The sequence below is a fragment of the Triturus cristatus genome, chromosome 4_1 (genome assembly GCF_964204655.1).
Source record: "Triturus cristatus chromosome 4_1, aTriCri1.1, whole genome shotgun sequence".
Classification (NCBI taxonomy): domain Eukaryota; kingdom Metazoa; phylum Chordata; class Amphibia; order Caudata; family Salamandridae; genus Triturus; species Triturus cristatus.
This window is the reverse complement of record NC_140585.1, coordinates 769,368,942-769,393,783: the sequence shown is the minus strand read 5'-3', so window position 1 is coordinate 769,393,783 and position 24,842 is coordinate 769,368,942. Positions and strand designations below refer to the sequence as shown.

General features: G+C 41.4%; 1 protein-coding gene across 3 annotated transcripts in view; it reads right to left on the bottom strand.

Annotated features, from left to right (window-relative positions):
* LOC146855507 (monocarboxylate transporter 2-like) overlaps window positions 1-24,842 on the bottom strand; it is a 350,090-nt gene that overhangs the window by 134,270 nt on the left and 190,978 nt on the right. For all 3 annotated transcript variants that reach the window (XM_085653342.1, XM_085653343.1, XM_085653341.1), the window contains exon 3: window positions 16,644-16,877. In XM_085653342.1, coding sequence (XP_085509468.1) covers window positions 16,644-16,848 — 205 coding nt within the window. In that variant the 5' untranslated portion in view covers window positions 16,849-16,877. The remainder of the gene's footprint in view (window positions 1-16,643; window positions 16,878-24,842) is intronic.

Below are 24,842 nucleotides of genomic sequence, written 5' to 3'. Positions count from 1 at the left end.
AAATCCTTCACTCTTCTATCCCTCCACTATCCTTTTCAATCAAAATAACAGACTAACATGTTAACTTCTCTAATTCCATATTCCATTATACTTATTCACCACTAATCCTTTATGAGTAGCGTGCTACTCGCCAACAAAGCGTTTTAAAACTTCATCAGGGTTACAAGCGCTATATAAATGCAAACCTTTCTCCCTTTTTTACCCCTCCACGACTCTTCTCAATCCAAATAACTGACTTACATTTCCACCACTCAAATTACTTCATATTTCACTACACTAATTTTAAACACTAATCCTTTATGGGTTCCGGAGTAGCCTGCTACTCACCAGAAAAGCGCTTCAACACCTCATTAGGGGTAACAGGCGCTATATGAATGCAAACCTTGCTTTCCCTTCTATCCCTCCGCTATCCCTTTCACTCCAAATAACTGACTAATAGCCACCACTCAAATTACTTTCATATTTTCACCATACTAATTCAACACTAATCCTTTATGGGCTTTCAGAGTAGCGTGCTAATCGTCAAAAAAGGCACTTCAACACCCCATAAGGGGTAAGAAGCGTTATATAAATACAAACATTTTTTCCTCTTCTATCCTTCTGCTAACCTTATGAATCCAAATAACTGACTAACATATCCACCACTTAAAATTTACTTGCATGTTTCACTATACTAATTCAACACTAATCCTCTTTGGGTCCCGGAGTAGTGTGCTACTCGCCGAAAAGCGCTTCGATGCCTCGTCAGGGGTAGTAAGCACTATACAAATGCAATTACAATACAACACCACAACTAGATATTAGTCCTTTCGTCTTCCTATATATAAAATATCTTGCAAATTTACAGAGTTGGGGATGGAGTTGAATGTTTTTTATAGGAAAAGGCGATTGACCAATATGAGATCAGTTATATCATTAGCTTGTTGTTTTGTAGTTTTAGATAACAGATACTTCTTTAGACAACTCCCCTGGGTTGGCCTTCACATGCAGAGCATTCAGGACATACTGACATATGAAGGGAATAAATAAGAACATGCTCTGTTTCTTAAGTTAGGATCCTTTAATGCACTATGATAATTTGATAATTAGTGCTCTTGCCGATAGCGGAACCGTACCTGTGCCCTGGTTATTTCGTAGCAGCATCCACCGACGACCTCGCCAGTGTGCCCCGGTGTTCCTCTGCCGCCGCCGCAGTCAAGATCCTCGCGGCCGCAGTGTGCAGAACAAAGACCACAGTTCCCAGCAACCCTAGCGGGAGACACCCGCCTACGTCATCTCTATCGCGCTCGTAGGCGCATAAATTAACCGGGAGCCCCGGCAGAGCGGGCGTGCTCTTGCCGATAGCGGAACCCTACCTGTGCCCTGGTTATTTCGTAGCAGCATCCACCGACGACCTCGCCAGTGTGCCCCGGTGTTCCTCTGCCGCCGCCGCAGCCAAGATCCTCGCGGCCGCAGTGTGCAGAACAAAGACCACAGTTCCTAGCAACCCTAGCGGGAGACACCCGCCTACGTCATCTCTATCGCGCTCGTAGGCGCATAAATTAACCGGGAGCCCCGGCAGAGCGGGCGTGCTCTTGCCGATAGCGGAACCCTACCTGTGCCCTGGTTATTTCGTAGCAGCATCCACCGACGACCTCGCCAGTGTGCCCCGGTGTTCCTCTGCCGCCGCCGCAGTCAAGATCCTCGCGGCCGCAGTGTGCAGAACAAAGACCACAGTTCCCAGCAACCCTAGCGGGAGACACCCGCCTACGTCATCTCTATCACGCTCGTAGGCGCATAAATTAACCGGGAGCCCCGGCAGAGCGGGCGTGCTCTTGCCGATAGCGGAACCCTACCTGTGCCCTGGTTATTTCGTAGCTGCATCCACCGACGACCTCGCCAGTGTGCCCCGGTGTTCCTCTGCCGCAGTCAAGATCCTCGCGGCCGCAGTGTGCAGAACAAAGACCACAGTTCCCAGCAACCCTAGCGGGAGACACCCGCCTACGTCATCTCTATCGCGCTCGTAGGCGCATAAATTAACCGGGAGCCCCGGCAGAGCGGGCGTGCTCTTGCCGATAGCGGAACCCTACCTGTGCCCTGGTTATTTCGTAGCAGCATCCACCGACGACCTCGCCAGTGTGCCCCGGTGTTCCTCTGCCGCCGCCGCACTCAAGATCCTCGCGGCCGCAGTGTGCAGAACAAAGACCACAGTTCCCAGCAACCCTAGCGGGAGACACCCGCCTACGTCATCTCTATCGCGCTCGTAGGCGCATAAATTAACCGGGAGCCCCGGCAGAGCGGGCGTGCTCTTGCCGATAGCGGAACCCTACCTGTGCCCTGGTTATTTCGTAGCAGCATCCACCGACGACCTCGCCAGTGTGCCCCGGTGTTCCTCTGCCGCCGCCGCAGCCAAGATCCTCACGGCCGCAGTGTGCAGAACAAAGACCACAGTTCCCAGCAACCCTAGCGGGAGACACCCGCCTACGTCATCTCTATCGCGCTCGTAGGCGCATAAATTAACCGGGAGCCCCGGCAGAGCGGGCGTGCTCTTGCCGATAGCGGAACCCTACCTGTGCCCTGGTTATTTCATAGCAGCATCCACCGACGACCTCGCCAGTGTGTCCCGGTGTTCCTCTGCCGCCGCCGCAGTCAAGATCCTCGCGGCCGCAGTGTGCAGAACAAAGACCACAGTTCCCAGCAACCCTAGCGGGAGACACCCGCCTACGTCATCTCTATCGTGCTCGTAGGCGCATAAATTAACCGGGAGCCCCCGCGACGCGGGATCGTGCGCGGGACACGCCGGGCTAAGCCCGGGCAAAGGGCGGGCCCTCTTAGGCCCTCAGAGGCCTGAGGAGACTGGACTGGGCCAGGGACGTTGGCCGTTTCGTTGTGCATGCATCGGACATCGTAAGCACATTATTGTTATTATTTATCATTACATGGACAGTTATTCATTAGTGTTATATGTCGATGTGGGCAGATTTGATAGATAAAATAGACATTGGTGTTCCCCTTCCATCGATTTAAAAGGAACTCTATTGCTTAATCATCATTACTGTCATAGCAATTAGTTAAATACGTCCAAAATTTCGCTATTATCCATTCGTGTTTAGTTACCCAGATCATATTGATATGATGTCACGCGAAACTAGAAGCAGTAAAGCTGTGTCAGGTAGTTCCAAACTAACTGGAACCTTAGATGATTTTATAGTTCGCACAAATACACTAATAGATCAGGGTATTGTCCTTATGGAGAGGAGGGTCTCCCAAGATCTTGCCCTAGCTAAAAGGTCTTCCATGGGCCACATTGCTACAGCTCGAAACCCAATACGAACCCCTGAGAACATTCCAATTAATTCTAATATACTACATATTAATGCAGAGGTTCATGGTACTACCAGTGCATATTCAGATACTCAAGATTGTAGTACTCTTGATTCACGGGGTTTGGCAATCATAGAAAACACCTCGGTAGCCCCTCAGTTAGATAGTCAGACAGCTAACAATAATATCTCAAGAAAAGGGATAAGGGAGGGAGCAATCCCCAAAAAAAGCACAAGCAAGCGATTCTACAAAAAACATCCCGCTACTAAAACTACCAAGGCTACAAAGATGGGAAAGTGCAAAGAAAATAATAGATCCAATGTAAGCGCGACAAGGGAAAGCCAGGGCCAAGAACCTGGGAAAGGAGGGGTTGTCCTTAAGACATTACCCATGAATATTGTAGATGATAGTTTGTTAGACAACTCCCTAGCTGACATTCTTTCTGTTAATTTATCAGCTGACAGTACAGGCATAAATATAGGGAATGAAGATCTCCTTATACCGACCTTGTCAAAAATACTCAAGACACTGCTCATTCCTATAGAAGAAAGATTAGATGGGATAGAAAAGCAACTTATAGAACTGAGGAAAGAGAAAAAAGATGAATATACCAACAAGCAAAAAAAGGTAACTCAGATACCAGCCCCTATTAGCAATGTACAGGTATCAAAAAAACTTGACAATGATGTAGAAAAAGAAAGGAATCCAGTCCCTAAGGTCTCTAATACCAATTCTATCATTATTGATGTAGGTGAAAACAGTGTAAAGTCCATTGTGACACGTGGAACAACAGTTAAAAAAACGGCTCCTTGTAGTACACCTAGACACAATGATGATAACACGCATACAGAAAAGCGCAGGAATATTAATTTACCTCCTGAAGCATGCGACTATGTAGTCATTTTAACTGGGGTTCCGGAACTAGGCCCATCAGTCCTAGAACCGTATGAGGCGCTCAAAAACAAAGTCTCACACTGGCTGAATATTAATCATCCATTACCACCAACAATAAGAAGCAATATCTTAATGGTAGAGAGGGTCCCCTGGGTAGGCAACAATAGGAAAAAAATACAAGGGGACTGTGTGATTGTATCATTTGAAGACCCTCGGTCAGTAGGACATATCTGTTTGGGAGTCCCAAGGAATAACGGTTCATTGATTGTAGCAAGACCCCTGGCTTATTTTTATCCACCAATGGAACACCAAGATAACGCATGGAGTTGGTTAAGGGACACAAATCAAGATAGGGGTGGAATTGGGTGCGAGTTATTTGGGAATTCAAATCCTAAAAGATGGGAAAGGGAGGGGGACGATGGCTGGACCATAATACAACGTAGGGCCGGGAGGCCCCAACATGCCAATTCGCAGTATCATAGAGAATGGATGGGTCCACAGTTCGCCCAACCTTTAATCCCTTGCTATAATAGGTTTAGCGGACTGGAGGCTGTTGATTGACTCCCAGTACATGGGGAAGGACACAAATCTACACCCTGTCCATTCGTCCCACCCGCTACTTTACCCGCGTCTCCAACAAGTCCTTTTAGGACACCTGATTACCCAAATGGCTTATCTCAATTACTATCAACTGGTACACAGGGGGGAAATATCATATCCAAAAAAAAACTCATGGAAGTTCTAGAACCAACACCCAAAGTGGAACAAATAAAGCATCATGAGGCAAATGATCATAATAGTAATAGGTCAGGAATACCGATGACATTAAGTAAATCCTCATCGGCTATTAGCTGCAGCTTAAACCAAGGTCTTTCTATGGCCAAGATTGTTTCATGGAATGTTGCAGGAGTGGGTTCAAAAATAAGTGACCCTGAATGGAACCTTTATATAAACTCCTTTGAAATTTGCGTTCTACAAGAAACATGGGCTACGACATCCATGCATAGGGTTGGATATAGAACTTACCAGTTGGAAGCAGTTCCATCAGTAAGAGGCCGTCCATCAGGAGGGCTAATAATATGGGTTAGTGTGTCCATTAACATAGCCATACAGCAACTAAGAATTGATTCTCTAGATATACTTGGTTTGAAAATGGTTACCGATGATAATCGGATGATATATCTCTTCAATGTATATAATAGACCATGCCCATCATACAAGGAGTCACCATGTATTGACAAATTAGAATCAATACTGGATACTCTGGACCCGGAAGCAAGCACGATTATATGTGGGGATATGAACTGCAACTTTGAACCCATTGTTGGAATGAACAATTTGTATGAGGATGAAGATAATGCTAATGGTATACCATCCTTAACTAGTAATGGGACAGTTGTAGGTACTACCCTAGCTTTCCAAATCACAAGGGTACTGGTAAGCCATGGACTGAGGGCATGTAATGGGCGTTTTCCCTCTGATAGTCCCAAGGTACCTACTTTCACGAGACGCCATTGCCAAAGTATAATTGATTATGTTATTATTTCCATGGACTTATGGCCATATATAAAAGACTTGATGGTCAAAGATAGATTTGATAGTGATCACCATTCCCTGGTTGTTAGTTTTGTAAAGAGCTTAGTAATGGGACCGGAAGTTGAAGAGGGAGGACATCAACCAGTCCCAGATAATGTTATATTAAGCAATAATCGTCGGTCCGTTAAATGGGCTTATATCCTGGGACAAGAAGACTTAGTGGCAAACATCTATAACTGCCTTACTAAAGTATTTGATATCTATAATCCCTCCGAAAGTGAACCTGGTCAATTTCTTAAATTACATAAAGAGTTCTTTAAAGAATTATTAGAACTTATGACCAGAAGACCAAAAAAAGGATCGGGTGCTGTGAAATTGCAGCCTATAGGTAAACCATGGTTTAATAAAGAATGCCGAACAGCAAAATCAGTTTTGATAGATTCGGTTAAAACTAAAAATTCTTTGGCAATTAAAGAAAATAGAAAATTCTATAATAAGGTGCTGGCCAATGCAAAGTGTACATGGGACGAGGAACTGTGGTCCTGTATGCTGATGGCAGCTAAAATGGAGGACCAAAAGCTATTTTGGGAAACAGTGGCTAAGGGTAACCAAAGGGAGAAAGGCTCAAGAGAGGTTTTCCTTGATGAAGTAACCTGGATAGACCATTTTACGAACCTGTACGCCGCCCAAGGGGCTGATAGTGTAGTACAGGAAGATCATGCTCTGTTGCTCGCAGAGGCTGAATCTACACATATAGTTTTTGATCTAGAGGAAACAGAATTAGCTATTAATTCTGTCAAATCTGGGAAAGCTCCTGGGCTGGACAAAGTACCAGGTGACTTGTTCAAGCATGAACTAGAGGTCTGGGTTCCTTACCTTAATCATTTGTGCAACACTGTTGCCGCTGGGGAGACAATTCCGGACACATGGAACGGGCGGAAATTATTACTATTTTTAAAAAGGGCGATAGAAGCAATCCTGCTAACTATCGCCCCATAAGTCTTTTAGATATTACTCAAAAAATCTATGCTAGGCATATATTAAACCGTATAAATTCCTGGTTGGAAGAAGAACAAATTTTAACGAAATATCAAGCAGGTTTCAGAGTAAAAACAGGAACCACTGACCAAGTCCTAAGGCTCTGTTGCTTGTATTGGAAATATGTTACTCTTCGTAAAGGTCACTTATATGTGGCATTCGTAGATCTACGGGCCGCATTTGACCTTATACCGCGAGAACTTTTGTGGGAATCACCGAAATCCCAGGGGCTCCCGCTAGGCCTACTAAAATTGGTTACTGGATTACATAAGGACAACTATGCAAAGGTCAGGTGGGGTCCTACTGGGGAACTTACAAAAGCTATCCCTATAAAAAGAGGAGTACGCCAGGGGTGTGTACTGGCGCCAACCCTATTCTCCCTGTTTGTTAACGATATACCATCTTACATGGAGTGTAGTGATAACGACGCACCAAGATTAGGGGGCGAACGGGTTTCTTCCCTTTTGTTCGCAGATGACACCATTCTCATTTCCCAAACACCACGGGGCCTCCAAAATTTATTAAATAGATTCCAGTCGTATTGTTCCTTGAAGGGCCTAGAAATCAATACTAAAAAAACGAAATACATGGCACTGAGCCCACATAGGAATTTTAAGAAAAATCTAATGCTAAATGGACAGAAGCTTGATTATGTGCAGAATTTTATATATTTAGGTGTCTCTATAGACTCCTCTTTAGCATGGAGACCGCAGCTAGAAAAGAATAAGATTATTTTCAAACAAAACTGTCTACCAATTCTCAAGAGACACAAAGAATGCTTGAACAAGGCTGTGACCCCTGCCTTAGAGATCTTTAAGTATAAAGTCCAATTAGCGGTATTATATGGGGCGGAATTATGGGGTCCTGCATGTAGAAATACATTTGAAAGCCTTGAGAACAAGTTTCTTAAGGGGTTGATAAAAATATCTACAAATACCCCACTAACACCACTTTTTTTTATCTAAACCTGAAACGAACAGATCAACATGCAATATTAAGACCATTATTGCTGTGGGTTAGATTGTGGACGACCCCAGAATTAGCAAATTACAAGAAAGGCCTGAAAGAAGTTATGGATCTCGACAGTTGTAACAAAGTTTATTGGTTCAAGCATGTAAGAAATTGGTTAGGCATGATCGGACTAGCCCATTTTTGGAATGACCCTGAGGCTATGAACCCGTGCTCTAAGAAAATTGTTAAACTATCCTTCTGGTCACATGTGAGCCATGAGTCAGTATACGCAAGAATTCATGGACCACTAACTGAAAACTTTTTATTGTTTAAGGATGTAGCATCTTTTGAACCCTTTCTAGACGAGATCCACCCGCCTTTATCAAAAACTCTGTACCTAAAATTTAGATATGGTACTCTTAGAACGAAGGCCCTTGAAAAAAGCTGGGCGAAATCAGGAAGTGATCTTTGTATTTCATGTACTCATGGTACTAAGGAAGATGATTTACACATACTTCTATTTTGCTCCAGCTATGTAATACCAAGGAAAAAGTGGATAGTACCACTTTGCCATAGAATAGGTTCTAGATCCTACAAGGAGGCTGGCAGAATTTTAAAAACTGACACCAGCCAGGTGATAGTTTTTGGAGTTAGTAGATTTCTTCTCGCTGCTAATTTTATTAGAATAAAGTTGGGTCTACATTTTTAAAAAAAAAAAAAAAAAAAGGAAAGGAAAAATGAGGAAACACATCACTAGATAGTTTTAAAAATAAGATTATGATACCAGAGCATTTAATTGTTGTTTTATTATCCAACCTGGAGGATGTTGTTGTTGTTTCTTTTTATGAATTTTATAAAAAAATGTCCTAGCGGTTATTGATTTAATACTATTTTAACAGTTTTTAAATTATATTTATTATTAATTGTATTTTTAACTTTGTAAAATTTCCGCCCAGGCGAAATGTGTTTGACAAAGAATTATGAAATTAGACATTGATTACTCGGAAGCAACGGATATATACGAATAGGTTAGCTACTTGACCCCTTTTCCCTTTTCATCTTTGAGTTAGCAAATGTTAAAATGTAAGAAATGTTTTTATTGTTCTTTTATGATGCTAATGCGTCGAAATAAAGATTCAAATGAAATTGATAATTAGTCTTTACATTGTGATTACAGATTGTGATAAATGAAATACTTCATTGATAAGTAAAGATTAGGCCACACTAGTTTTACTCTTTTGCTTAGGGAAGACCACATTTCGATTACATTTATCAATAATACATTTCTATAACCAAGTCTTATCAATCAACTTGAGGGTTCAAATACAGAAACTCTTTAAACGTCTGGCTTAAATAGGACAACAACAGTTACATTATTTCAATTGCAACTAATTAATGCAAAACATCCCCAGTTAAAAATAGAATCCCTAGCCTATTGGACTGCAGAGCAGACATGTTTAAAACCTTGACCTTGAATGCTGAGGTTTTCAAAATACAACTTCTTGATCTGGTGTTAGTAACTCTAAAACCTTAATGGAAAATCAGTAAGCAAAACAATTACAGATGGAAAACTCAAGTTTAAGACCTGTGATAGTAAGTCAGCCTTGAAGGGTCAGTCAGTAAATAGAAGCAAGGATTTAACTGTTACTGTGGATAGTAGACACAAAAGAATGCTAATAAAACACAATCAAGTAATGAGTTCCTTATAGAGGTGCTAAAGTTCCAAAAGATAAATGATCCCAGTAACTAATGCAAGGTGGCAAAGAATACATTTGAAAAATAGATCAGGGCTGCATTTTACAAAATGTGTGTTAATTTAAGTGGGCAAAAGTGTGACTGGATAAAATGAAATGTAAACTCATCCAATACAGAACAGTGCTAATTATCAGGAAGACCTTGGACACTTATTAGAACCATCTTCAATAACCTGACTATTTTGAATTCAACTGGTCTAGTTTTACTTTCCAAACATTAAACTTGAATTAGGGGTGTATAAAATATCAACGTCAGACGACACGCAATCTTTCAAAATATTTCTTAACATTTGAGAGGGGAGTCTGACAGGGTTCAAATAAAAAAAACTTCTGCAGACCTTTGCTGCAAAAGCAAGTTTTCCCAATGCAGCAAAAGGGTGCATACTGCAGCAGGTGGACTTCTGGCAATCAGCAGCAGCCCTACAATCCCTTTTTAGACACCTCACAAAATCAAATTCCTTAGCTGTACCTACACTGCTAGCTGCCTGTTTCAGATTCCAGTCACTGTCCATTTCTGCATCTGCTGTAATGTGACATCCCACCCCTGCAAATGTGGTGCTCCAGCTGGGCAGAGAAGTTTATTTACACCTTAGACAAATTCAGGAAACCAAGAACAAACATTCCCAATTTCGCCCAACTTTTGGGGGATAGGCAATACCTTCACCTGGGGTCATTTAAAACAAGAAAGTGTAAATCTGTGTGTAGAAAGAAATCACCAGAATATGGCAAAATCACTGTTTTTGTTTGCGGTTATAAGGCAATAATAATTGTAAGAAATTTTTCTGTGGTGCTCCAGAATGTGAATGTACACCGAAGCATATTTCTAAAATATGAGGTCTGTATTTTCTTAAATGTACTAAAATGTGTAATTTTTTGAAGGGCAGGCAGTGGTCTCTGGGACCACTGCCTGCTCTTTAAAAAATATATTCCCACATACTCACAAAGGGGAAGGGGTCCCTTTGGGACCCCTTCCAGTTTGTGAGTGGTTTACCACCTACTTGAGGTTGGTGGTAAACTGCGAGTGTTTTGCAACCGCAAATGCAGTCGCAAAATAATAGTACATAGAATGTTGACTCGCTATTAGGAAGGGACGCTCCTTCCTAATAGCTAGAGTTGCAAATGCTATTACCCTTTTTTGAGGCCATAAACGTGATGATCTCCAGTTTGCGGCCGCAAAAGAGGATTGTACATCTGGCTCATATTTCTTTGCATATAATTTGCTTTAATACCTGACTCTTAGTACAACAAATAATTAATGTGAAATATTTAAGGATTAATCCACTTCGATGAGAGTGTTAACCACTATTCACTGCTGAATGCTTAGCTGAATGTTAGGGAATGTAACAGGCAATTCATAGCTGTTAATGCGCTACAGCTGACTAGAAGTCTATTCATCTCCCTCATCCCGTTAATCTCACCTAAAACAGTCTAACAAACAGGCCCTCTGTTTCAGTCTTTCATGTCTTTTCCTCGGCCTGACAATGAAGACTAACAACCATCGTTAGAGTCAGCTTTATAGACATTCTCCTTGGTTGAGTTAATTTCGGTAAGCTATACAGGGTGCTAATTAAGTTAATGCCTTGTGTGATAGTTTGCATTACTTCTAGACCGTTTCTTTTCATCAATGTAGTGTTTTCTTTAGATGTCAAAGGTAAGAACTTATTATGCATTGGAGCTGAAAATTCCAGCTAATTAGGAGCACACGGCCAATACACAGACTCCAGTATTGTCAACAGTCCCTCTGAGATGATAAATCATTAAACTGTGTGAACTCTCTGAGTATGTGAGCCCAGCTGCACTCCAAGAAAAAATAGAAAGCATAATGAGCACTATGATAAATGAAATAGAATACTTTTCTCTAGTTTTACCATTAGGTGTGCAGCGTGGCTCTCAATCTGTCACCAAGGATATATATGAGAATGACCTTTAAAATGTGGGCCATGGTCTTGAAATGATAGCCAAACACAGAGAATGGGGCAGTATGCTTGAAGTTCTTTGTATATGTAGAGATAATAAAAATGTATTGAACTTTTGTAGCATGATTCACTATTAGAAACTTGAATACTTTTCTCATATAAATTGAAGACAGTACCCTAAATGTATTTTAAAAATGGCTGAAATATTACATGCACAACTGTAATTCTTAGAAACTCTGTTCTGATTTCCAATGTGTGATTTTGCACACATTTTTTGTTGGGTCTGGATGTTGTTAGTTCAATGTCACCATGGAATCCATAGCTTATTGTGTGCACCAAACCCAGGTTGGCAGAAATAAACAGTGAAAAAGAATGGAGTCAATGGTGCACCCAGTTCTCATTGAAGTGCCGCTACTCATGCTTTTTATGAGTAAAGTGCTTTTTTTGTAACGGGTAGTGCTATCATGACTATGTTTACTTAAGAACATAAACAAGGTCCCCCTGAAGGCTGATTTTGTTGGCATCACATAAGTGAACTTTGGTTCATGTGATGTAAGAGGCCCAGAAAACACTCTGGTATGCGGTTGATGCCTACTTATTGTCTAGGTATGAACCTGTGTAACAAGTTATGTTTATCTGAATCTGGAAACAGAATAAAAAACGAAAAAGGGATTTTTCTGCAACTGCTCCGTGTTTGTGGAATTTTTGCCCCAAACATGGTCATTCTAAGGCCTAATTTTAAGTACAGTTGGCACGCCACAGTAGACAAGAACTCCTTTACCAGCAAAGCCAAGGGAAATAAGTTTCCCGGTGGGTGGGTATCTGCTTCGTTGTCAAACGGCCAGTCCACCATCCCATGTTGGCATAGTGCACTTGTTAGCAATTTTTGGTTTTGCAAAGACAAATCCAGAGAGTAGGTGTTTTTCTTTGGAAACTAAGAAAACTTTACTTGTTCAATTTATCACTGATAGCAGTGAATAAAGAGTTACATGCTAACCTGACTGAAAAAGTAGCAACCCAAAAGAGACATAAAGAAAAGTATGTTACAGAAAGTTATGAATGTGAAAAATGTTAACATTTATTCAGTGCTCTTTCAAAGCCTTCTCTAAAACCTAGGACATTTTAGGCACTTTTTTAAAAAAAGTGTGCTGTAAAGTGCATTATTGGGCCATTTTTTCAAAGGTTTCTAGTGAGGGAGAACCCTTCTCATTGCATTGTGAAGATGATGGTTGCACCACATGCAAAGCTTGCCCAAGTATTTAGACACTACATATTCCAAATACACCGGCTGTCACTGCTTTCGGATTTGCCATTGTGCTCGGTGCATGACCAACATGTTTCCACATCAGTTTTTGGATAACAACAAAGTCGTTTCTGTTTTAGTCTCACCTCAAGGGAAATTGATCCTCAAGTGAGAACAATACAGATAAGCAAAGTGATTATGGAGAACTTATAATACGCTGAACAAACGAAGAAAAATGGCATAGTTCGGGAAAACTCAACATTGCTACGCTTTTCGGAGATGGCTATCATGTGCAGAGATGTAATGAGAAGCTAGTAAACACCTGCACATTTTGTCAAGACTTTTTGCATTTTTGTGGTTTGTTTGAACTGGCATTCAGTGCATAATAAAATTAAAAGACTTTATTTTGTGTTCGGTATAGACAGTGTAAAAAACTCATTTGAAAGTGCAACTAAGTTTAAGGACACTTACAATAACTATATGCTGGACATAAGACAGTTTATTGGAGAAGTGTGGCTCAATGATTAGAGCGGAAGACCCTGATGCAGAGGTCTAGCTCGGGACCAGGGTTCAATTCCCCGCCTCGGCGGGTCTTGGGCTCAAAAATTCCACGGACCTGATAATTCTCGCCTCGGTGCCATTCCAATCATGGAGTCCCACTCTGCAACTCTGGGCAATAGCTTGCTTAATCTCCACAACGGCCCCCACAACGCTAAGGATGCCTGGCCTCCACCTTGGGGGTGCCCAGGAGTGGACGCCTCACAGGGAAAGCCAGGATGGGTTCCACAGTGGTATTCGTACAAGCGCCTTGAGACCCTTGCGGGTGAGTAGTGCGCTATACAAGTATCAATTTACATTACATATAGCTTTTATTGAGCACAGATTCATGTTTACAAATCTTATGATACTATACTTTGTCTTTTAGGATGTGGACAGGCATTCCAATGTTAATTACCAGTTCTATTAAACAAATTCAGTCATAGGATTAGCACTGAAGCGCCGCTCAGCATCCTAAGATATTAATTCTCTAATATTCCAATTACAGCCTATAATATTATTTGGTTTTGTAAGGGTGACAGTAATAGTCTTTATTTTGCGTCACAGAATGCTTTAAACTCACATCACATCCTTTGAGTGACAGGTGACTGTGAAATGGCCTGTTTCAAAGGTAAGGGATAGCCTTTCCTGTGGAAGAACTGACTGGAACAATACCAGCACACACCATACTATACAATGCCAAATTGTGCAAAAAAACGTGCACTCCATATGTAAGCATTAAATCCGTTGGGCCACCATTCCTACTGATTACATTATTTAACATCTTCTTCAAAAGAAACATGAGGAACATTTTCAGAAAAAGCGAAACTGTTTGGAATTCACAGGGGTAAGCCTCTACTTTGAACAGAGTAAAGCTTTCCTAAGAAAATATGGTTGCAGGATGCACAAACATACTTTTACCATGTGACCTTTTCCCTGAAGTGCCAAGCTGACCAGTACCAACTCGACATAACTCTGACCCTGCTGGAGTGACTATTGAATCCAAAATGACTCTTGTTTATTACTAACTGGACTTCTCTTCACACCCCTGAAAAGCTGGATCTTCGAAACCTTTTGGACTCCCAGATCTCCAGAAACTGAGACAATCCACCTAATGCACTACCTCGTGGGGTTAAAAAAGCAAGTAGCACTAGTGAGTGGGATGGAATTCCCAAACTCATCCTTGGAACCTACGACTGCCACAACGTCCAATGACTTAGTGAAATTGTGTCTGGAGTAAATCTATGATCAATTTTAAATTCAAACTTAGAATTCACCCTGCAGAAGTAAATGTCACATTTTTTTAAGACCGGGGCTCAAACATCTTTCCCATATTTCTGCATGAATTAAAAACAATTGTTCTTAACAAGGTGATTAGGGTGTAAGAGTAAGGGATACTGAAATATATTTCAAACACTTTTCTGTCGAAGTCTTGCCTGATGATGTAATACAGTTTTGGTATTTTTTTAAAACACTACATGCATAAGTTTTCACTAAGTGGTTCTCATATTTTAGAATTATCTAGCACTATGGGCTGCTTACATGAGAAGATATGTTTTGTAATTTTCGAGATAATACTATGCATGACCTTTACGAAAACATAATTTTAGATTACAAAACATATAGATATTATCATTAGCTATTTTAATGTCATCATAAATACTTAGACCTTATACTCCCATGTGTCTCAAAATCGACAAGCTAGCCCCAAAAAGAGTTAGAAAGGCATAACAAGTAAGAACACTATTTTATGAATGCACCTATGTAGGTGTTGCTGAACCTGAATATTTTTGAGATTCTAGACCTTTTTATGTTTAATTGTACGTGCTTGAATTGTGGTATTGTGTAAACGAAACATTTATGTCCAGTAGCTTTATTGCTAATTCTGCCAAAGCAGAAATACATTTTTGATAATCCTTGGGACCTTACTGGTCTAACCTTAATTGTGTCATGTGAATGTTTGCTCTATTGAAAGGAACTGGTATCACCACTATGCCACTTGTGTACCCCGATGGGCACTCTCTTTTTCCAGCTGTAGCACACTGATAAGTCCATGTTATGTTAAACAGACATGGTCGACTGGGTTACAACACTGGAATGCGGAGTCCTGGAATGTTTAAGCATTTTAACACCCGTGGTATACTGGACTAGTGGAAGGTTACCCTTGGCATGTTATCATAATCACATTAAGAAGAACAGAACTTCGTAAGATGTAAGTTGCATGCATTTTTTTATCTGATGCATTATTTTCTGATCAGAAAAGCCACAAACATGACTTCTATCGTGGCAGATCCAGAGCACTGGAATATTTCATGAGCTGTTCATAACACCCACACGTTTGAGTTACATGTACATGGAAATAGTGCTACAAAATTCACCACTTGGCAACTTTCAGATATGGCAGTAAGGAACTGAACTTTCTCCCTTCACTGTAATATGGGGTAAAGAGTTATGTACCACCAGATTGAAAGTTCACCAGCAAACAATGCTAAAAATGGTGAAGACGGATTGGGTTCTATTACAAGGCAACATGAGGAAACAACACATCCACAACTTGGTTATTGGAGCTATGCAAAATAGAACACAATGGGGCTGATTATGATGAAGTGCGGGAAAATTTCCACCGACTCACTCATGATCGGTGGTTTTGCATGACTGATTATAATGCTTCTGAACACAGTTCGGTCGGTCTCCCATTGACTTCTATGGGAGCCCGTGTTCCACTGACAAAACTGACTCCTGTGGGGAAAAGGGGTTGTTGCGGAAAACCTTGCACCTAGTCGCGGGCACCCCATGGTGCCTGCCACACAGTGCATGGTCTTAAAGGGGGGGTCCCTTTGGTACTCCCACAGCCCCCAACCGGAGGCCTCAGGATGAAGGGGGGGCCTTTTATGGCCCCCCAAAGTAAGTTTCTGACAGCCTTTTTGTGTCTGGCAGTGTGACCCCGGAAAGGCTATTGGAATCCAACATCATAATTGGTTGGTCAGAAACGCTGTCCATAGAACTGTTTCCTTTCCACCCGCGAAAATAGTAATCGGTCTGGCGGTTTGGATTCCGACCGAGTCAGGGGGATGGGTTCCAACACGGTCTAGGAGAATCCGACTTTCGGCCTGAGGCTTTCCGCACAAAATCGTAATCGGCCCCAAAGTACGTTACGTAATGTTGGTGAGAACATGACAATGGTTAGGAAACATTAATTTAGGATAATAATGCCAATATATTAATCAATGAAGGTTTTAATTTCCTGTTGCTTTCTCTCTAAAAATGTGTGGCTCAGTTTTCAAAATTATTGGGCTTTTCAACTGCTGAACAAATTAGATGAACAATATAATATCAGAGATCACTGATATCAGAAAAATAAGCAAAAACAGTATCAGTTTATAACATATACAATAAGCATGCCAAAAATCTGAACTCTTACTGTTCATTATTATATGCAATATATGTACCAACTGTAGTACTTTCACTTACCTCCTGCATACATAACAGCGAGCATGATAGAAGATATCCATGCTATCTCACTATATGATGTGTTGAAGATCTCCTGAATTTCTTTGAAGAATACAGTAATGGCTTTGGGGAATGCATATGAAAATCCAATGGAGATAAAAGCCCCAAAGACTACAACCCAGCCCCATCCTCCATCTGGGGGTGCATACTGTACAGGTGGCGGCATCGTAAGACTTGTTTGGTGCACCAAGCTCGCTAAAAGACAAAATAAAAACAATTATTTAATTATTTTAATTCATGTTACTTTACCATGAAATGCAGAAGACAAAGAATATCAGTGGTACAATCAAGCAATTACTCCAAAAACCATGGGTGAAAAACGTGCTATTGCCAAGGTTCCAAATGCTTCTAAATTGCTGGGCAATGGATGAGGACTATCGCAAATGTTATGACATAATATGTGAGGTTAATCTAATCTTTAAAGATTTTGTCATCCAAACATAATGCTTAAGAGCAACATGTTGAGGATTCATTTAAATATTCACTATATATATATATATATAATATATATATATATCTTCAAGCGCTGCTTCACTCCATTCACCATTCCGGGTACAGGAAAGCAGGCATGGACCACATTTCAGTGCTCAGTAGTTGTTTATTCTTCTAGTCGGCCATTGCGCGTTTCGGTCCCTCCTGGACCTTGATCCCATGTATATATGAGGCCCGTTTGCCAACCATAGTACATATCTTGGGAGTTCAGTACAGATAGGGAGAGTGAGCCCCACAGCTTGTTTGGGTTAAAAAAGACAGAAAAAAAGCTTTCATTGTGGTGTAGTGGGCCTCGTGCTCCTGGATCAGGTGCCACTGCACGCTGGACTGCTGATAGCTACAACTCTGACATCAAGGTACACAGCCGATCGCGTGCTCGACATAACATCTGGAGATTAGGAGCACAAATGTAACAGGGAGCTGTGCTCAGAACTGCAATCTCTAGGAGCTGTGATTAAAGGCATGGCCGCGCTGCAAAACGCAGACTTTGCAAAAGGGCTTAGTCTGAATGAGAACATTCTCTGAAGGGAGCGTCGTTCACCAGTGAACAATAAATCTCCGGCGACGAGATTTTGCAAAAATGGAGTAGAATGTGCGCTGATTCAAAAGCGTACAAACTTGAAGCATAAGAGAGATGAACAAACACAGGATTATTGCTTTATTTATAGACCCTCATTAATTCCCACCGAATGTAACATCTACTGAAAACACTTACAAAAGCACAGGTGTGCATAGCACTTTGAAGATGCAGGGGAGAAGATGTCCCCCGTTTAACAGCTGAGCATGGAATCCAAATGAGACCTTGAAAATGAGATGTCGTGTGCTTTTTTGTAATCCCCATCAACCAGAGTGGTTTGCACGTCCTTTTGTTTCTATATATATATATTACATAGTATTACATTTGTGCATAGTGTACCATGTTAATGTGCACAGTTCATGCTTATTCTTGATGTCCCTGTTCAGCTTGAGTTACCCGCCCATTTAGTACTGGGCTCGTTTTGGTGCTAGACTTGGCATGTAATCAACACTCAACAAAGGAGTTATTAAAACCTTCTATTCGCATTTCTTATTGCTGTTTGGCATCTTGCTCTTTCATTACACCACACAGGCCAATGAACCAAGTCTGTGTTAAATTTGTTACATATTCAAAAAAATCATTTCATCCTACCTACTCTAATGTCTTTCACCATCCTACAGCATGTCGTACAGCAATGTGTTCATTATTGTTGGGAAGGACACCTATTTCCAAATACCTTCGCCTGTTCCTTCCTAACCTATTCTTCACAGCCCTTGTGAATATTGGCAGGCCCTTTTCCTTTGTCACTATGTTCTCCACAGCAGTTTCTACTTAGATTAGCCGTTTCGTTGCATTTTGTCTTCTAGTGTATTCTTTTTGCGTCAATTCGCTGAAATACTTATGACTGTCGGTTTTTACTGTTTAACCTAGCGGTCCATCCTTTGGTGGCTATCCTCAATAAATTGACCGACATATTTTGGATTATTTTCTTTCTGTGTCCTCAGCTGCAGTAAGTCTTTAGTCCTTCCCTGATTTATGCTCAAAGTGCTCTACATGGCGTTTATATTATTGTGAATAGGCTACGTGTGATATTCACTATTTCTTTTCCAAGATGAGCTTGGGCTTAGCTGGTTAAAGTTCGTACCCTTCATGCTTCAGTCCCTTGCTTACTACTCATATACTGGTCCAACATTATGTCAGAATCTGCCGTTCATTACTATATATAAATTGTAGCAGCTTTTATTTCAAAAGTATATCTATCAGAATGAGAAATATAAGTTGAGAATAAAGGGTCAAAATGTCTCTACTAGAGATGGTTGGGAGTGGTCCATGAAGGAGCGTTTTGGGGATATTGTTACCTGGACTGAATTTGGCAACGAAGGGCCACTAAGGAGGGGATACAGGACTCAGAGGCATTTTTCATTACAGAGGAATGCCTTTGCCTTTATGCCTTACAGCTAAAATAGGTTTGTTCCATTAAAGCATATTTTTGAAAATCCAAACGTTTAATCTGAGAATTAAACATTTATTTGCCTGACATTCTTGAATGGCTGAAAAATTTGTAAAATAGAACTTTGGGATTTACATTTTCGGTGGATATTTTTACCAGCAATACCACACGTGGTATCAAAGCACCATTCCAATTTTTTTTCCAAAGTTCTATTTCAGCAACAGCTTAGGTCATGAACGTTCTTGTAACATTAGTGAATGCGGGCCATGTTTCCAGCGACAAAGTGTCAGCACTTCTAGAAGAGTATGTCATTCTGTGGAAAGAAATAGAGGTGATATAGGATTTATCAAAGCAGCACTGGCATTAACTTGATTCTCACACCAGAGAGGTTACATTTTTAAACTTTTAATTCGAGCCGAGAGAGTAGACCTTCCTTAGCAACCTGAGCTTTTTCAATGTGAAGTGCCACGTGCTGTGTGCATTGCACAGCACAGTTAGTGACAGAGAAAGCAGCAGCTGAAGACCTCAGGCTCCAGCTGCTTTCATTGGGATCAATGCCTGGGTGACTATCTCAGGCCCCCGAGTAGCGGTCATAACGGGAGAGGTAGCAGTGAATGTCCCCTCTCCAATGGTAACACTCCTTAGTGGATCTCAGCTCTAGGATCATGACATGAGCATGATCCCCGGAAAAGGGATCCACCCACTAGACCATCAGGGTATTTGCAAAGTTGGGGGAGCCTTCAGGCATGCACAATTGTCCCTTACCCACCAAGGGCCCCATTAGCCTTTGTATCTCCCTGGAGGGCAAAATGGGGTTTATACTAATATGTCCACCAGGGTAGAAAAAAGAACACTGGCTACCAGGGTTAATTATTATTATTATTTTTTTTATGAATGGGGACTGGTCCATTCTGGCATCGAGCCATCCTTCCTCAAGGTCAAACTGCCTTTATGCCACCAGCGGGTTGACTGGAAGATTTAACACCAATCTGCCCTCCCTATGGGGGACAGGAGGGGGCAAAAGCCCACTAGTAACCATGGTTATTTCTTTGCTGTCCTGACGTTGGGTTGCCCACCCTAAAGCCCCAATAGTTTTTCTGACTTGGGCTGTATCCATGCTAAATTCCTATGTCCACATAGGATAAATTTAAGTAGAACGATTCTAGTTCAAGTTCACCTATATAATTACAAGCATGAGGAAACTGACAAAAGGTAACTTACTTGTGGGTTCATGACATAAGGGAATTTAAAGTAAAGAACGAGTGGAACCATGAGGGAATGGGGTTGAAAAGGATAACATAAATAGGGCTCAAAGAATATGAGAAAGGAGGCAGAAAGGCGCTCAGAATGAACAATGGGCATGCAAAAGTGGTGTAGAAGCAGGGAGCTAAGCAGAAGTAAATGGCAAAAAAGGACAATGAAAATATGGACCAGGGGAGCAAGGGTATTAATGAAGAACAAAATGAGGGCTCAGGTAGAATGTGCCCATGAGCACAAAGGGCCAGGGAGCTCTGAACAAGCTGACAACTGTGAAGTGGTAACTGTCGCTTTTTGTGTTTCAGTTCTTGGAACCAAGGGCCATATGTATCAAGTCTTTTTCCCATTTGCAAACGGGCAGATTCTCAGAATCAGCCCGTTTGCAAATTGGAAAAAGCCTTTTGGGATGTATCATCCCAAAAGGGCATCGTAAAATAGAGAATTGCAAAATTTGTGATTGTCCATTTTGCAAATGCAATTGAGGAATTGCAAATTGCGATTCCTTAAATGTAATTCTGGAAGCACCAGAAATTAGCTATTTGGCCTTAAGGAAATGCAAATTACCACCAACTTCAAGTTGGTGGCAATTTGCGATTTTCTTTAAAAAAGCACTTTTTAGATTTTTTAAAAGTGCCATTTGTCGCACATACATGCCCTTGGGGCATGTATGTGTGCAAAATGTGCACACATGCATATTTCAGGGGGGCAACAGGGTGTCCTTTTGGCACCCTTGAAATTGCATTCTCAATTTGCAATTCTCTAATTGGTAATCGTAAATTGAGAGTTTCTTCCCATTCATTCCTATGGGCCTCCTAGCCCATAGGAATTAATGGGAAGGTATTCCTTAATTGCGAATCTCAATTTGCGATTCGCAAATAAGGAACATGTAGGATTCGCAAACATTTTTGCAAATCCTACATTCATTGCATTTTGCGATTCTCTAATTGCTATTCACTAAAAATTGCAATTTGAAAATCGCAAAACTCTTTTTTGATACATATGGCCCCATGCCTCAATTATCCCCTTACTCTGGCTGTGAAGGACTTCTGAATGAAGCTATTTTCAAATTTAAAGACACCGCTTTATTTTAACAAGAAATCAAATATCTACCAGACATATTAAAACCTTGGCTAAATACATGCCAGTGGATATGAATTGCTGCTGTGCATCGCATAAGCACATCCTCAAGCCAATCAAATATCTTCGCTACCTAAGTAAATTCACAATGTTTCAGATAGCCTTGAAAGTCTTATTAAAAAAACATTTCTACGTACCCAAAATAGTCAAAAGTGGAATAGGATTATTTGACTACGATCAACTTAAAGCTTTGTTAGTTATAAATTTGTTGTAACAGGACTCAGTCAAATAACCATGTTTCACACATATCACAAAGTAGATTATTTTCTTTTTCTAATACTCCTCAGGACCACACCATAGTGTATTATTACAGCTTGCCAACCTCGTGCTCTTCAGTGAATCCCGGGGCACAGAGCCCATATAGCCGTTCATTAAAAGTTATGAAAATCCAAAACTGTGATGCCTCACCAAATGTGAAAAGATCACCTGGCTTGTTAGAGACCCTCAGGGATGACAAGCCTTTACCCTACTCTCTTTTAATTGCCTTTTCACAAGACAAGCTTACATTTTTCAGGACGCATTAATAATCTGCCAGTTGCTGGAGGAGCACACCCGAAAGAGAAATGCCAGCACAGCCGAGGAAAGAATATACTTCATATGAAAGCAGCGCGGAAGAAACTGTTTAACAGAATATTTTTTAGGCCTCCTACTTACAATTCTTCCACTGCACTGGTCTCTCCTTCCAAAACATGGCCTTATACAATTGCAAACAACTCAGACTTCCCTCTGTGGTTATTGCAACAAGGGCAGTACAATGGAATCTCTACTGTACAAAACCCTACCTATTTACACAACAGGGGCCTTTTGTGTCTCATTCATTTCCTGGTCTTTTGCAGTGAGTTCTGTCTTTGCTAAAAGAAACCCGGGCTGCAGATTGGACTCTAATGAGTGTAAACACTGTCATTTCGGTTTGAAGGAAAGCATTTTTCACTTGTGGTATTAACATATGGTCAGTGTCAATAGTGCTGCTAAAATTATATATGCATGTTTTCAGCAGAATGAATGCGGAAGATCCCAAGAAGTGTGCTTGGATGTTTTCAATTGATTTGCCTTAAAAAACAAAGAAATGTAGCAACCACTCAGGAGTGAGTTTTTTATTTACATTTCCTTAGAGAACTCGTGACCTGAAGTGAATTCCACCAATGAATGGGATGCAAAAATAGAATCTTTCTAGTCTGGTGTATGAAATAGAAAAAAAGCTTACATTGAGAACAACCGAAATATCGGGCTAGAGTTTTAGGTTGGAAGTGAAGCAAATGGAGTATGCAGAAAGTAACTGCCTCAGCGTCGGCTCCTCCACTATTGCGGAGGAGCGCCACCCCACTGCTTTTAAGCAGTGCAGGAAGAAGAAACATGAAATGATAGTAACTTGGCGCTATTAGCGTATTATGTTTCCTCCCTCTCTGTGGGCCAGCAGGCGTGTGGGCGGCTCTGCTCTGGGAGCAGGGCAGGGGAGGAGTAGTTTACCCACTCCTAAGTGGGCATTGACTGTTTGGTCGGCAAGTCATGCACACTTTCCCCATTCTCCATACAGGCTGCATTACAGACTGCATGGTGAACAACCCCAGGCCCCCATTCCCTGGTTCAGCATCCTGGTGGGACTGGTCAGGGGAGCCTGGCTGTACTTCCTGTCCCTGTCTGACGAGGAGACAAGGCTCAGAACCCCATGCGGCAAAGGTGTAGTCTTATATTAGATTTTTTTTTTTATTGCCCACTGTTCCCCCGTACTCCTCGTGCGCCCACACCTGCCCTGCCGCCCGCTAACCATGCCGGCCGCCACTGAACCACATTACTAACACTACTCACCTTCGGCAAACTGAATGACTACAGGTTGAGGCCTGTATGCCTCCTTCCAAGTGTATGCAACAATAATTACTAGAGAGAGATTGTGTGTGCGTTAACCTTCTTTAAAAGAGCAGTTATGAATATAAAATACAACTAGAAGTGGGGTATTGCAGTTTTTTGGTTACATAGAACACCTGTCATGCAAATTATAAATTGCACACCAACAATCAACAAATGGGGGGCAATTCACGAAGGAACTCACGATTGCTCCCGTAGCAGTACTTCACATACTCGAGTGCCTTTGGGAATTTGTCCCAAAACATAAAATGTAAACAAAATGGGAACATTCAGGGGATAGTCATATACAATTACAAATAAAAAAGACTGTGCCATTTTTGCACTAACATGGAATTGGACATCCCCGGGCCAACTGATAAAGGCATTTATGAGCAGGCAAAGTACTACTTTCACCTTGGTGAAATTAAAGCATAAAAGCTTCCTTTTTTACTGCAGTGCCTCTATCTATGTATTTTGTGAATAGGTATGGGTCATATATCCACAACTGTGTGTGAAAGAAGTCAGTAGCATGGGCGTCGATTCACCAAAATGCCAGGGGTAGTACATTGCATGTCATTTGACCTTTACTTTGACTCACACACACATGCTTACACATACTAACCCATTCTCACACTTGCACACATAAACACACTCTCATCCGCAAGCATGCATACAACATACATTTAACAGCATTTTTTACTTACCTTAGCATCCAGATAGGGTCATATTCCATCAAATGTCATCCATTTTTTATTACACTAATAGCGCATAATAGTATTCACTATTTATATAATGAATTGACAGAAACCAGGCAAGTGGAACTCCAAAGAGCGTCCTTTAGGAAGAGATGCCCCTGTGTTCCAGGCACTGATTTTGCCACCTCTGAGGCCAGGAGTTGCAATAGCAGTACCAAGGAGAGCAAGTGGCAAGCTAGGGGTCGCATCCGCAACCCCTGCCAACCCCTTAATGGCGTCCATGGTCAGCAGGAACAGATTTATGACTTTTTTTCCAATTACGCCCTAAATATTACTACATGAAAGTTTCATCCTCTCTAATAGGATGCGATTTTTCAATAGTATTCTTGCACCAGATTTGTAAGCAATGTTATAATTGTGTGAACTAACTGGTAAAGACAAGGTTAAGTATAGCTTTTCCTTTGAATTAAGACAACGGATACCTAAATGAGGGACAGAAATCTGGAATTTAAAATGTAAGCTCTGTGAAGTCATTTATTTCAGCCATAAGATCAACGTATCAAATCATAATATGACTGCCAGCACTGCGCAGCTCCGGAAATAATTTCTGTACTGGTTACAAATTAACATGTCTCCACAAGCAGGTACACCAGTGAGCGGGCTAAGCGAGTGGGATCACTGTCTAACTCAGCACCATATCTGCACACAGGCAGCCTATTGCAGATGGAATCTTGCGTGAATTGATTATGGCCTGTGCAAGGCTCATAATT